The sequence below is a fragment of the Durio zibethinus genome, chromosome 7, assembly GCF_047325235.1.
Source record: "Durio zibethinus cultivar Kanyao isolate XHJ-2024 chromosome 7, ASM4732523v1, whole genome shotgun sequence".
Classification (NCBI taxonomy): Eukaryota; Viridiplantae; Streptophyta; class Magnoliopsida; order Malvales; family Malvaceae; genus Durio; species Durio zibethinus.
In genome coordinates, this window is record NC_143168.1 from 22440752 (window position 1) to 22455769 (window position 15018).

Consider the following 15018-nt stretch of genomic DNA (forward strand, 5'->3'; position numbering starts at 1 on the left):
TTTCCATTTCCTTCCTAATTTGATGCATAAAACATGAAGGGCGAATATATTAAAATCTTATTGTAGTGGAGGCCCATATTGTCACTTCTGAATGTCTCGTAGCTTTCTCGTTATTTTCAGTGGTAAGCTCATGATTCTTTTTTTTTTTTTTTTTCACAGAGATAGGCTGTAAAAGCCCTGTATTTTTCTAACCACTCTTCTTTTTTTTATCTCTTCAAAAAAGACTTAGAAGAAGACAATACCATACTTCCAAAACCTACCAGCATTTTTATTATTTTAAGATTGTAGTGACCTGTCAATCATGTGCTTTTCTACGTTTATGTCTTTTTCTTTTATTAATTTCTTCTCTTCCTTCCTTGTCTCTCCCTTTCTTTGATATAACTATTAACTATATCATGCTCGCATTCACTTCACTTGTTTCTGTGAGTTTGGGAGAAAAAGAAAGAGAGAGATCAGAGGCAGAAAACTTGAGTGTTTTGCAGCCTTGTTTGATTGTTGAATCATGAGAAAGTATAGGGTCATCGAAAGAAGGAAAAGGGGTGTTGGGAATGAAGTTTGATCCAAGATCCTTGTCTCTTTCTCTTTCTCTTTTCTCTATCTCTCCTTTATATTTGCTTGATTTGTGTGTGCATGCTTGCTTGTGTCTCCTTTATATATTTATATTAAAGATAAAAAACCTTCTTCAGTTTTGATTGCTAAATCATGAAGGAAAAGAAAGAGAAATAGAGATAAAGATCATACCTACCTTGAGGAAGGGAAGGGTGTTTTTGTGTGTGTTTGAGAGAGAGAGAGAGAGAGCAAGAAAGGATGATATCAGATATGAGAGAAGAGGGAGATCAGAGCTGGCTAGGGAGGGTAAGACTTAAAAGAGTGTTTTCTTTGAAGAAAAGAGGGTTTGTGGAATGAAGTTTGATCCAAGATGGATCGATCCCTCCACTTCTCCAATTCTCCTTATGTTCTTAATTATTTGATAACTTGAGGGATTGATCATTGATCAATCGATCTCGGACCAGGCTTCATTCCTCACACCATGCTTTTCCTTGATCCCACACAATCAAGCCAAGGCTATGATCTCTAATCCAGGTTTGGCATATAGATATACATATGTAAGAAACAGCTTTATATAATATCTTGTTTTCATTAATTTATTTTCTTATTAAATCTCCATTAAGAACTCTGATTTCTGCATATTTCTAGTGATATTTTCATTAAATTTTATCGTATATGTACAAATAATAAAATCCCTTTTCCATTTTCCTTCTTTAGAATATTTCCAAAACAAATGATGCATCACATGTGCTATATATATATATATCATTTTCCTTGCTATATTATACATAGTATTTTGCTGTATGGTAAATTGATAATAACTTATGGGATTCATGAAATATTATTTGTCTTTCAATATTCAGTTATTCTAAAACAATTTGTCAGACCAAAAAACTAAAAACAATAATATTCTCTTAATTTGAATTCTTGAGGTCTCTTGCACCTGTTATATCAATGAATAGATTGATATAACATAAACCCTAGTAGTATTCTGTTTCAAGTTTATCAAGTTATAGTACAGTTCATGATTAGTGGTTTTCCTATTCAAGTTTTGTGCTAAAAAATTACTTTGCAATACATTACATAACTAATTTACACTGTATTTTTTTTTTTTTTGAAGTTTTTGTACTACTATCAACTGACAAAAAACTGGCATTTCCATTTATAAAAATAAAACTCATGTGCAAACAGAGATACAATTAGACCAAATTTCTTTTCTTTTTCCTTCATCTCTATCCCCTTTGCTTGAAACCAATCTTAATCATACATAACTATATATATGATACAAAAATATTACATAATCTTAATCTTATGTCGAAATGGAATCCCAAAATATTGCAGCGACGAAATGGAATCCCAAAATATTGCAACGACTCTCAGAACTTCAATGGGCAATTTGTTTCCTCAAAGGCAAGTATTTGAAATCTATCACTCACAGCTTGTATCTATTTTGTTTGGATGGAAAGAAATCGAAGAAAATTTGGTCGATCCCCATGCAATTAGAGGCGAAACCAGGTATAAGTAGAAAGGGGACCAGATAGTTAATTTAACGGGAGAAGAGGATCAAATAGTAAGTTTCATGATACATATAAGGTTGCTAAAATTTTTTAGGGGCCATGGTCCATGCTTACCCCCTTAGCTGCTCATCTGCCTGCAGTGTTGATTCTGTTGTTGTTTATATCATGGAGGAAGCTCAACTAAGGATTTGTAGCTCCTCTCAGCTAGTCATATCCTCTAGGAACTATATATAGTTTCTTTTTCTTAGGAACTTATTAGTTAAATGTTCTATGAGTTTGTAATGTGTTAATTTAACAAGTTTACCATAGCAGATTTGGTCCGTCTCTTTAGATGAATAAAAGGCATTTATTCAAAAAAATTGTTGCATTGATATGATAAAAAATAAAACCCAAAACTTTAAATCATTCTATTTATACAATCACTTTTAAAATGTGATATCTAATAGATTTAAAATTTAAATTCTCGCATAACAATATTTTTCATTATCCCAAGTTGTGATTTTTTTTTTTTGTAAAAAATAAAATTCTTAGATATTAATCTCAATATTACAAGTTATACAAGTTTAAGTGGATTGTTATTTTTATTATTTTTGAAACCTAATTATATTTTTTTACTTGATTAAAATTTATTAAAATGTAAATAAAAAATATGGAAAATATACTTAATGAAATTTAAGAAAATTACTAAATTAAAATATGAATTTAAACATTACTACTATTTTACATATATTTTTCCTTAGTTTTTGGAGGCCCAAACAAGGATTTCGGAAATGTCAATGCCACGTTCGGGTTTCCTTTTATCTGTTTCTTTCTATTTCTCCTCGTTTCTTTCCCTTCTAAAGTTCAGCATTTTTTTGATCCAATCGTCAGGTTAAAAAATCACAAAACTCTTCATTAACCATTACCCAGAATCCCATTTTCATTACTTTCCCCTTTGCTTATCATTAGTCAAATTATAAAAAAAGTATTTTTTATCTTTTTGTTTTTCACTCTGTTGTGCAGGTGAACGTTCAAAGCTCCCTTTTTTTTTTTAATAATCTTAATCTTAGAAGTTGATTTTGGTCGGCTTTTTGAAGCATGTAAGTCTTATTAGTTTAGTTACCAATATGGGTTTTTGTTCTTTTATTTATTTATTTGTTTATTATTTTTAATTGAAGTTTGTTTCTTTGATAATTTTATTGTTATATGTATTTTGATTAATCACACGAACCGTTCAATATTTGTTTTTTTTTTCTTTTTAACAAAGTAGTGACTATCCAATAGGTTGAATCAAAAGCTAATGCTTCTCTCTCTCTCTCTCTCTCTCTGTATATATATATATATATATATATATATATATATATATATTTTTTTTTTTTTTTTTTCCTTATAAGGTTTGCTTGTTACTTTTTGTTTGCCTAAGACAAAGTAAATGTCAAATGTCAAAATTAAAGAGAGCTTGAAAGTTGTAAAAGAATTGATTAACGTCTTTGAATATGTATCTTCTGTTGGTTATTTATGTAGTCTTGCACAAACTTGCAAAGTCCTCTATCCTTTGCTGGCAGGAATTTCAAATTAAAACTGTAAACTGTTTTGCAATTTTAATGACATCAGCCCCTTACCTTATTCACAAAAAGGGGTGAAAACCTGATAGTCTTCATCTTTGTGTACCAATAGTTTCTTTATTATTATTATTATTATTTTGGTTCTTTTATTTTCTGAAGTTGTTTCGAAGTTTTGTTAAGCTTATTAACTGCTGAATTTCACTTTAGGGAATCTGTTCAAGAAGGTGTTCTTCCCGGATTGCCTGATGATTTAGCTTTGAGATGTCTGGCCAAGTCGTCACATGGTTACCATGGGGTGATTGAATCTGTCTCAAAGAAGTGGAAAGATTTGGTTCGCAGCAGTGAGTATGCAAATTATAAAGCTAATCAAGGATGGTGTGGGGATTGGTTATTTGTCGTCACTGAGCGTTCTAATAATCAGTGGATTGCCTATGATCGTGAAGCTGATAGATGGCATCCCTTGCCAAAGATTCCAACTGAGCATGATGGCTTGCAGCATTTTGGATTTTCGTGTGTGTGTGTGTCTGTAATCGTCTCCTTGTGATTGGTGGCTCTTATGCACCGCGTGATACTGCTTCTCCCCATCAAATGCCTGTGATAACAAATGCTGTTATGCAGTTTGATCCATTTAAGAAACAGTGGACCAGATTAAAGAGCATGCAAACACCAAGATCTCATTTTGCATGCTGTGTTATATCTGGGAAGGTCTATGTTGTCGGGGGGCTCAACTTATCTTACCCCCGGGGGCTTTCTCTTGCTGAGGTTTATGATCCAATAAGCGACGGGTAAGCTTTATTTCTTCCAGGATGATATGTTTTTGTTTTCTGAAAACACATTACTACTGCAAATGCTTTTCATGTTTGTGCTGTCTGGTTTATCAGAGCTACTTTTAGTTGTAGTCTACCTTCAGGCACAAGATGCATCAAAGATAAAAATCTTAGAGTGATTTATAAAACAACTGAAATGTCACCGTAAATCTCTGAGGCTTTTGTCTGGTGCATTGTTCGTGACTTATGGTGGATTAATTGTTGAAATTGTGTTTGCATCTATTGATTCTGACCTTTTTAGTCTCGCATTAACCCCCCTCTTGTGTTATTTCTCTTTGACAGAAGACTGATTATCTACCTAGAAAAATATATTATAAATTATGTAAAATTTTCTTTTATTTGCAAAATTGCTTGGCTTGTTTATGACTCAATGGTTGTTGCAGGTGGGAGGAATTGCCGGATATGCCCAACCCCCAAATGGACTGCCTAGGTATATCATATAAAGGTAAATTTCATGTATTGAGTGACCAGGTAGGCTTGGCAGAGCAGAACCCATCTGAAATTTTCGATCCATCAAATAAAACATGGTGCACAGTTAACAACATATGGCCTTTCTCTAGGGCAATTCAATTTGCAGTTCAGGTGATGGGGGGTGATCAAGTTTATACTGTGGTGGATTGGGGGGAGAGCTTGGTAAAAACAAGAGATTCTGTACAAGGTGAGTGGTACAATGTTGGTGCTGTTCCTCCAGTTCATCTTCCTGACCACTCCCGAGAACTTGAGGCTTTTGGTTATGGTTTTGCTGCACTGAGACATGAATTATATGTTCTTGGAGGAAAGGTTCTGAAGTGGGAAGACTCTGGAGTTGGGAGGTTTGACGTAGTGAGGTTAGCTGGGGTGAGAGTTTGTGATCCTTTACAGAGGCCATTAAGCTGGAGCGAAATCGGGCCCATGTGTAGGCCAGCAGGTGGCTCTATCCTAGGCTGTGCCTCCATGGAAGAAGAATACTCTTCTTGATCTGGAAAAATTATTTTCTCATGATGTACACATTAAGCAGTCTTAACCATGTTGCAGGGCCAATGAAATGTGAATTCTTGTGCAGCAGCCTCACATGTCTGTCAATGGCAAACCTTGCTGTTAAGAAAAAAAATATTGTTGGCCGCATATAATTCCCAGAGCAAATTAGAACCCCCATATTCACGTCTCAAGTAATGTACTACCTTCACAGTACTTATGCAACAGAAGTTTATCTAGCAACTCTAGCTCTAGCCCTGTTTTATATCATTAGGTGGATTTGTTATTTGTAATGTTATTTCTAGAGGAAGCATCGAAATTGAAATGCTTCAGGAGGGTATTACAATTTACAAGTACCGTAACCTTTATCCTATTATTCATAGCATCTAGAGCTTGCTTTATGGCTGCCATGAATTTCGCAAGGAGAAAAGCCAGCATTACTTGTGCCCTTGCCAAATAAACAGCTCCTCAAACTACTGGAATGCTGGTGCAGGTGCTCGTTGTGAGGTGTTGGGTCAGCTAATGCAGGTAACGCTTCCCTAGAAAGCAGATACAGGACATATTGAAACTATTCAGTTGATTTCATTGTTAGTTTTGCTCTTCGTCGCCTTTGATAGGTTGAACATTTGTGAAAGAACAGATGAACATATTTACCAAAGAGAATGTGTTTGATATAATGAAAGTTTGTATAGATATTGATGTTTTATTTGTGCTATTAATCATTGCTATATCAATCTTTTATCCCTGTCTTTCTGTTGTTTGATTGATGATCAGTTTCTCGTCCATAGGCGGAGTTGAGTTTTTAAGAAATTGTCACTTTCTATTCTAGAATCTTGCTTTCCATTACCATACATATGAGCTTTACAAGGTTTGATTGTTAGCATTACTTAAAGATTGTACTAGTTTTTAGAAATGCAAAACACTACACGGTTTTGATGTACCAAAGTAAACCACCATTTTTATACTTGATCCTAGTATTCTCTGGTTTCTTTGGTTTAAATAGAAAGTTCAGTACTCTACTTTCATACTTCTTTACTTTCAGGCAAATTCTGTCTGAATGGGATTAGGCCAGAGTATGGTTACAAGAATCTTACTAATTACCTTTTCTTTTAATATTTAAGATTGTTAAAATTTAAACTCTAATATTTGAATTAAGACTCCGTTTGATAAACTGAAATAAACTTTCAAAGTATAAAAAGTTTTCCATGTAAGATACTTTCCAGAAAAGAATTCATTTTTTTTTGTTTGGATTGTTTTAAAAAAAATAACTTCCTTCTTCTCTGTCCGCCACAACTAACATGAAGTAGCAGTCCACCATGCCAACTTTTCTTGCTTCTTCCCTCTCCACCACAACCCACGTAAAGCGGTAGTCCACCAAGGGAGGATCAGCTCTCAACTTATCCTTGCAAGAAATCTGTCTTGTCAAATGGGTATTGCTTTAAATTTCTTGATTTTCTTGTTTTTAAAAAACCCAGTTCAAAATTTTTTATTTTTATCAAAACAAAAACAAGCATGCAAGGTCTTTCTTTACAGATTTCATCATCATATTCACTCTTGAAGACCAAATTTCAATTTTGTTTTTTTTTACAGAGGTTCGAACTGTTGGATTTGGAAAGATCAAGTTTTTTTTTTTTTTTTTTATAAATTTTCCGAAGCAAAAGCTGTTGGGTTTGCTTTGGTGGCTGTTCGCAAAAGAAGAGAAGGAGCTATGGAAAATCTGTTGAATTGTGAGTATTATATTTACGAAGGTTTTAGGTTGTTTTCCCAGGGATCTCCACAAGGAAGACAGAGGAGACGAGTTGTGGAAATTTTCTTTCGGACTAGAGGATAGGAAGATATTTTCTCCCAAAACGACGTTATTTGTCTTTGATCCAAAAATTATTTTTAGTTGACTGAAATATTTAAACACCAAAAAAATGCTGAAAACAACTTTTGAAAATAATTTTTGGTTAAAACAAACAGAGCCTAAGAATTTAAAATTTTACAAACAGATTACTGAAATTAAAAGTTTAATATTTTATCAAGTTATATTATTGTCGCTTTATTTCTAATCACTTTCAAGTTATACATTGCTGATGGTATCTTTCTAATCAATCTTATGTTATTGGTTCAACACATTGTCAAAAGAATCAATACACACCTATGGCCTAATGCTTAGAACATTGGTAACTTAGAATTAACAATTACTTTTTTTTTTTTGTCTTATGTTTCAAAAGTATTTTTACTTTATAAATTTATATTTAATATATTATCGATATATAAATTTTATATATTATTAATGAATCTAATTATAACTAATTATTAATGATCAAATATAATTTTTATAAACTTTTAAAATAAATATATAAAAATTTAAATAAATGATCGGTATTTGATTTATTAATAATATATATTATAAATTTATACATTGACATTGTAAACTCTTCACCATCTTCCGCAAAAAGCTACCCTTGTAGCCATTGATCATGCTCATTTATGCTATATTGCTTCCAACAGATTGGAATTATGCTTTTTCTTTGTTATTTCCATCAGGTTTATAGCATATTGAAAGCTCAAGTAATTCCAATCTTGAAGGAAGAAAAGGACCAAATTAAATATTCCCATTAGTCTACTCATCCATTGGTTCTCCAAATCTCTCCATCTTTAATATTTGAATTCCCAATAATTTATTGGAAGAAGTACTATTCCTCATCTATTTCATTTCTTATACACTTCATCACTTGTTCATGTTCTGCTTCCTTTTCTTTTCCCTCCTGTGAATTCCTCTTTTCCTAGTGGCTTGGTGGAGCCTTCTACTTCTTATCCTCTTCTTTTTTTTCTTCTCTTTAGTCCCCCCTTCAAGCTGAAATAAATTATTTACTTTACATGTCAAATTTGTGCTTTTCATGTCAATTACATTGCTACTTTTTGTTTGTTGCTTATGCAATGAAAATGCCATAAAAAAAGAAAGAAAATGGTAATACTTAGGTTCCAAGAAAGAAATTCTTCAAATTTATCAACCTCCATTTAAGTCACAACACCATGAAAACCAAATGACTTTAATTTAAATAAAATTTGCCAACTTTAGCTATCACCATTCTCATATAAAAACCCACTCTCCTCTCTCAAAACCAGCAACAGGTAGCTTACATCATCAATTTCTTCATAAAAGTTTAAGAGCTGCACACTTTTCTTCTACATAAGCAAAGGAAAGGACTCTTTGTCAAACAAAATTTAACCATTTTCACATGCCAAGTCCATCTCTTTACTTATTATGTCATTTCCATTACAAGCAAAGGGTTTTTTTTTTTGGTTTCAAGAATTCATCCATCTCTTGCAAACATTTTCTCCACTCGGCTTCAAAAAAGTGATCAAGGTGGATCCCCACCAGGCATGGGCCAGCTAGAATGCCCCACACGTTGCAATCAGGGTTTCATTGAATTGTGAGAAAGTAGGGTGGTGGTGCTGACTGCTTCACTGGTAATTGCCACATCTTTGTCAAATGACCCAATTATTATAAAAGAAAGATACCTGCTGGAAGAGGATGAATGACAAAATATACCCTGGTCGGTGTTATCTCCAAAAAGAAAGAGCCTCAGCTTTGACAAGAGCTTCCATCCCTTGCCTCCTTCCCCTTCTTTTATGCTACTCAGCTCATCATCAAATCTAGGGATTGTTTAAAATATTGCTAAAGGACAGCCAAAAGCAAAAGCTAAACAAAATTATTCAAAAAAAAAAAAGCCAAAGAATCTTCACTGCCATAATACATACAGAAAAGAAAAAGTATCAGTTAAAATAAGCAAAAAAAATGTCTGTATTTCCTCCTTGTAGGTTAAGTTAAGCACCTTTAAATCTCCTTATTTTCCCACCATTCACCTCCTACTACCCTTTCTTTCACATTGTATGAAATATTTCTATAAACCCAGAAAATCCTATTGTTTTTTTTCATGCAAACATGCAAAATTGAAGAAAAAAATATTTAAAATACCCTTCTGAACAAGTTTTTTTATTGTTTCTTTGTTTTTCAATGGCAACAACAACTCAGAAACTGATCGTAGAAGTGATTGATGCACGTAATCTGTTACCGAAAGACGGTCATGGGACGTCGAGTCCTTATGTTGTGATCGACTACTATGGACAAAGGAAGCGGACAAGGGCAGTTATGAGGGATATAAACCCTACATGGAACGAGGTTCTTCAGTTCAACGTGGAAAAATCCTCTGATGTTTTCAGTGACATGCTTGAACTCGATGTTTACCATGATAAGAATCATGGGCCAACCAGTAGGAACAATTTTTTGGGAAGAATAAAGTTGAGTTCTGGACAGTTTGTTAAGAAAGGTGAAGAAGCTTTGATTTATTATCCTTTGCAGAAGAAATATTGGTTTAGTTGGATTCGAGGTGAGATAGGCTTGAAGATTTATTATGTTGATGAGGTTGCGCCACCTCCGGCTGTGGCTGCGCCTGCTGTGGAGGAGGCGAAAGCGGAGGAGGAGAAGGCGGAACCGCCGCCTTCGGATAAGGCAGCGGCCCCGGTTTCTTCTGACCAACAACCAGCGCCTGCTGAGGTGAAGCCTAATGAGACACCGGCAAGTGCAGTGGAGGGAGAGCAAGCGGCGGAGATGGGGCCGAGTGAGCCGCCTGCGGGTAGTGAGACTGAGAAAGCTAATGAAGCTGAGCCAGCGGGAGAAGAGAATGGTGCAGCTAAAGGTGAAATGCCAGCAGAAGGAGCTGATCAAGTGGAGCCAGAAGCAGATTCACAATCTGTACAACCTAATGATCATGATAATGACATTGCGCTTGAGCCTACATCAGCAAATTGGGCCCCACCGGCGCCACCACCGGATATCATTGCATCAACAACATCGGGATCTATTCCGGAAATCAAAGTTGCCCGAACCACCTCTGCTCCGCCGCCACTCTCACGGCCGGCAATCCCCACCAATTATGTTTCCTCCGTGGACCCACCTGATCACACCCCAATCGAACGATCCTCATTTGATCTTGTTGAAAAAATGCATTATGTTTTCGTCAAAGTGGTGAAAGCCGGCTCCCTTCCCACCAATGGCAACCCAGTGGTCAAAATCGCCATCTCCAGTTCCCACGTCACATCAGAACCCGCTCGAAGAGCCAAGTACTTTGAGTGGGACCTGACGTTTGCATTCGCCCGCGACACACCGGAAACCTCCTCATTTCTGGAAGTTTCCGTTTGGGCGGATGCGGGTGGAGCCAATTTCTTAGGTGGAGTTTGCTTCGACGCGACGGAGATACCTTTACGAGATCCACCAGACAGCCCATTGGCACCGCAATGGTATAGGTTGGAAGGAGGTGGAGCCCACAGAGGTGATCTAATGCTTGCCACGTGGATCGGGACCCAAGCTGACGAGGCATTCCCTGATTCGTGGAAATCGGATACCGCCGGTAGCCGTGTCAATTCACGCGCCAAAATTTATCTCTCCCCTAAGCTTTGGTACCTTCGAGCTTCCGTCCTAGAAGCGCAAGATATTTTGCCGTTAACGGCGTTAAAAGAAGGCTCGTTTCAAATTAAAGCTCAATTGGGATTTCAAGTGCAGAAAACTAAAGTTTCCGTTTCTCGTAACGGCAACCCGTCATGGAATGAAGATCTCATGTTCGTTGCCGCCGAGCAATTTGGGGATCATTTAATATTCTATCTCGAGAATCGACAACCAAAAGGACCGGTGACATTGGGGGTAGTCGGAATACAGCTTACCGCCATTGAACGTCGCGTGGATGATCGGAAAGTGATATCTCGATGGTTCAATCTACAGGATCCGAAAAACGATAAAAAAGGTTACAAAGGTAGACTACATTTGAGCCTATGTTTCGACGGTGGATATCACGTGATGGATGAGGAGGCGCACGTTTGCAGCGACTATCGACCGACAGCAAGACAGTTGTGGAAGCCGCCGGTTGGGACACTTGAGCTTGGAATCATTGGCTGCAAGAATTTGCTGCCGATGAAAACGGTGAACAGTAAAGGGTCCACGGATGCATACATGGTGGCAAAATATGGGTCGAAGTGGGTCCGAACTCGTACAGTGTCGGATTGTTTGGATCCCAAATGGAATGAGCAGTACACGTGGAAGGTGTATGATCCATGTACCGTGTTGACAATTGGCGTGTTTGATAGTCGGGGAGCATTCGATATCAACGGTGAAAAAGAGGCCACGCGTCCAGATTTTCGTATGGGGAAAGTACGGATACGCATATCTACACTGGAGACAGGTAAAGTGTATAGGAATACGTATCCTTTGCTGATGCTGGGTAATAGTGGGGTGCAAAATATGGGTGAGCTAGAGGTAGCTGTAAGGTTTGTTCGTGCAGTTCCAACATTAGATTTCTTACACGTGTACTCCCAGCCTTTATTACCGTTGATGCATCATATAAAGCCTTTAGGAGTGGCCCAACAAGGGATGCTAAGAGGCACAGCTGTGAAATTATTGGCTGCGCACTTGTCACGATCGGAGCCGCCACTTGGGAGTGACGTGGTGTGTTACATGCTCGATGCGGACTCACACACGTTCAGCATGAGGAAAGTACGTGCGAATTGGTCAAGGATAGTCAACGTGCTATCGAGTTTGATTGATGTCGTACGGTGGATAGAGAATACACGTGCATGGAAGAATCCAACGGCTACAATACTTGTGCATGCATTGCTAGCGATGCTAGTGTGGTTCCCTGATTTGATCATCCCCACATTAGCATTCTATGTGTTTGCGATTGGAAGTTGGAACTATAGGTTTAGATCGAGGCACAAATTGCCCCACTTTTGTCCCAAGATCTCATTGGCTGGCACCGTTGATCGTGATGAACTTGATGAAGAATTTGAAACAATGCCAACCAACCGATCACTGGACATCGTACGTATGAGGTACGATAAGCTAAGGGCAATAGGAGCACGTGTGCAGAACATATTGGGTGATTTTGCCACGCAAGGTGAACGTGTACAAGCTTTGGTGACATGGCAAGACCCGCGTGCCACGGGGATTTTTGTAGGGTTATGTTTCGTCGTGGCATTCCTGTTGTACTTGGTACCACTAAAGATGGTTGCAATGGCATTTGGATTCTACTATTTCCGGCATCCACTGTTCCGGGACCGAATGCCTTCGCCGGCATTGAACTTCTTCCGAAGGCTTCCAGCTTTGTCCGACAGAATCATGTAGGTCAATAGGGAAGGGCCAGTTTTTTCTCTACAACTAGTTAAGTTACAGCACCTGATCTTTTTGTTAGTTTTATATGTAACTTATTTAGCTTTTTCTGCTAAGCAAAAATGGGGTTATGAATAACTAATAAATAACTTTTTTTTTTGCTAAATAACTATTATAAGTCTAAATATTGGCACATTTATTATAGATCTAAATATAAAATTAACTTTGGTGTCACATTTAATCTAAATCATACTATTCGACTCGAGTATTATTAAAATCGATATTGATAATTTGACATTAATTAAACTAAGTTCAGAATAAATAACTTTGCTAGCCACTCCAAAGGTGTAAATACATCATACTGCACCTACTAATTCAATGAATTCCACCTTTTTGGGAGTCATTGTGGGGTAAAATCATTCAAAGTCTGGTAAATGTAAAAGTTGCTGATACATTGGAATTCAACATCGAGTTTCTCTAAGCAAAAACTGCTTTGGAAGGCAAGTATTTGTTGTTATTCAAATCAAACCAAGTTGGTCCAGCTACGCACGTCTTACTTGGAGAAGGAAAAAGAAAGGAAGCATTGTCTGAAAAACTCAGACTATGTAGTTTTGTTTTTTCGACCATATTGCTATATTAATGCCTGTCTTAATTACACTACAGGCATATATATATATCTGATAAGCCTGAATATCGACATTTATGTTAAAATTGGATGCCAAACATTGGTAATTTAGCACATCAGTTGTTGTTTTGAAGCATTGTTGCTCTTTCTTTGTTGTTTTGGACTCTTTAGTTTCTTCTGGCCTCTTATCTTTCAGCTTTTGTTGTCTTACTTCCTTTGTGACAGCTGTACTTGTAACAGGGTTTCATTCTTTCCATCAGATGTATGAAATTCTACAATCAATCCAAAAGAAAAAGAAATGCCAAGCCATAGTTCAATGTCGTCAAACTTCAAAGAGTTCAAATGGCCTTGTTCTATATTGCTTGTCTTTATGCTTAAATGCTGATAAAGTGAGATGGGGGCAATGTCTTTTTTTCTTGCGTAATGCCATTAATTAACACATCTCAATAAAGAATGGAAAATCAGCTGGCAAATCTACATATTTACCTTGTCATTGTTCTTATAAACATCAGCAGACTACACCAACATCCGGTCCAGTCAGCAGACTAGATCAACCAGTCCAGTCTGGTCTGATCCGCTGAGACTGGACTGGCAGTTGGTGAGATGGTGATTTTTAATACACTTTACACCTTGCTTGAAGCTACTTTAAATAATCCTGGCAACTTCATTTACTTCCAACTTGCCAGGATTGGATTGGCACTTTGAAATTTGAGTTAGTCTAGGTAAAAACTTCTTTGAAGAGCAATTTTATTGCTCCTATTTCCCGCAAGCCAGCTTGTTCCAGCTACATTTATTTATTCACATTTTGGTAACAAAAGAAGCAAAAGCTGAATAGTCAGAAAACTCAGCCTGATATTCTGTTTTAAACCAGATTGCCAAATACATTAATGCCTGTCTTAATTGCATTTCAAATACATCTCATAAGCCCGGAAGTCCATTATTATGTCAAATTTGGAGGGTAAATATGGAGAAATTGTATTTTGATTTTATTCTGGCCTTTCTTTTATCTTTTAGCCTTTCTTGTGTCTTAGCCCCTTGAAACAGCTAATCATAATTGAACAATAAGTCAATTACCACCCTGTTTAATTCCATTGATTAAACTAAAACTTGAGTTAATAATTGAGCTCAAAATCTTGTCCCAGCTTGCCCAATTTGTTTACAAAAAGTCCCACTTTTGGCTCCCTTGACAGCTAAATACTTGGCTTTTGACTCGTACGACACATTTAACTTGTTCATCAATCATCCCTTCCAAGCAAAAACTTGGGCCAGCCATCTATGATTCTTTGAAGGCAAAAACAGCATTATCTTTGCCAAACCATTGTAGAATTATTTTGTCCAAACTGAGACAATTTGAACAAGAAAACGTATCAGATTAAGATATTTTTGTTTGATGGAAGTCTGTAAATATGTCAAATAGACTAGACAACCTTGTAGATAGATCTACTCATGGATCAAGTTGTTCATCTAAACCTGAAAGCTTGTCCGAAATTTTAAAAGATTTGGACATGAATAGAAGTCCATTAAAAAGACCTACACAAATAAATGAAACCCGATCAAAAAATAAGGTCGAGCTTGGATTTAATCGTTTAAGGCTCAAGCCCAGCTCGAAAATTAAAAAAATATTTTTATTATAATGGTATAAGATCCATTTGCTTTATTTTTTTTATAATGAACAAGGCTCATTTATTTTAATAATTATAATATGATGAAACTCAATTTTTTCTTTATGCCAAATATCAAAGCAATAATTTAATTTTAAATTACATTCAACAAAATTAAATTGAATACAAATCCAAATAACACATAAATTTATTTAAATTAATTAAATTAATAATTTACAAAAAAAAAATTATTT

General features: G+C 36.1%; 2 protein-coding genes across 2 annotated transcripts; both read left to right on the forward strand.

The window, feature by feature from the left end:
- The first annotated feature begins 290 nt into the window (after positions 1–290).
- On the forward strand, positions 291–6125 carry LOC111277493 (F-box/kelch-repeat protein At1g16250-like). Its single transcript, XM_089763891.1, is given in 5 exon segments — positions 291–1083; positions 1891–1959; positions 3818–4136; positions 4139–4395; positions 4821–6125. Coding segments are annotated over 4 exon segments (1212 nt in total). The 5' UTR covers positions 291–1083; positions 1891–1897; the 3' UTR covers positions 5395–6125.
- Positions 6126–8451: 2326 nt separating this feature from the next.
- On the forward strand, positions 8452–12707 carry LOC111277803 (C2 calcium/lipid-binding plant phosphoribosyltransferase family protein). The gene has a single exon (XM_022864218.2). It carries the CDS (start codon positions 9398–9400, stop codon positions 12551–12553), a length of 3156 nt encoding a protein of 1051 aa, XP_022719953.2. The 5' UTR covers positions 8452–9397; the 3' UTR covers positions 12554–12707.
- Positions 12708–15018: the final 2311 nt, after the last annotated feature.

Excerpts from the sequence above, each read along its gene's own strand:
- LOC111277803 (XM_022864218.2), top strand. The coding sequence starts at position 9,398 with ATGGCAACAACAACTCAGAAACTGATCGTAGAAGTGATTGATGCACGT.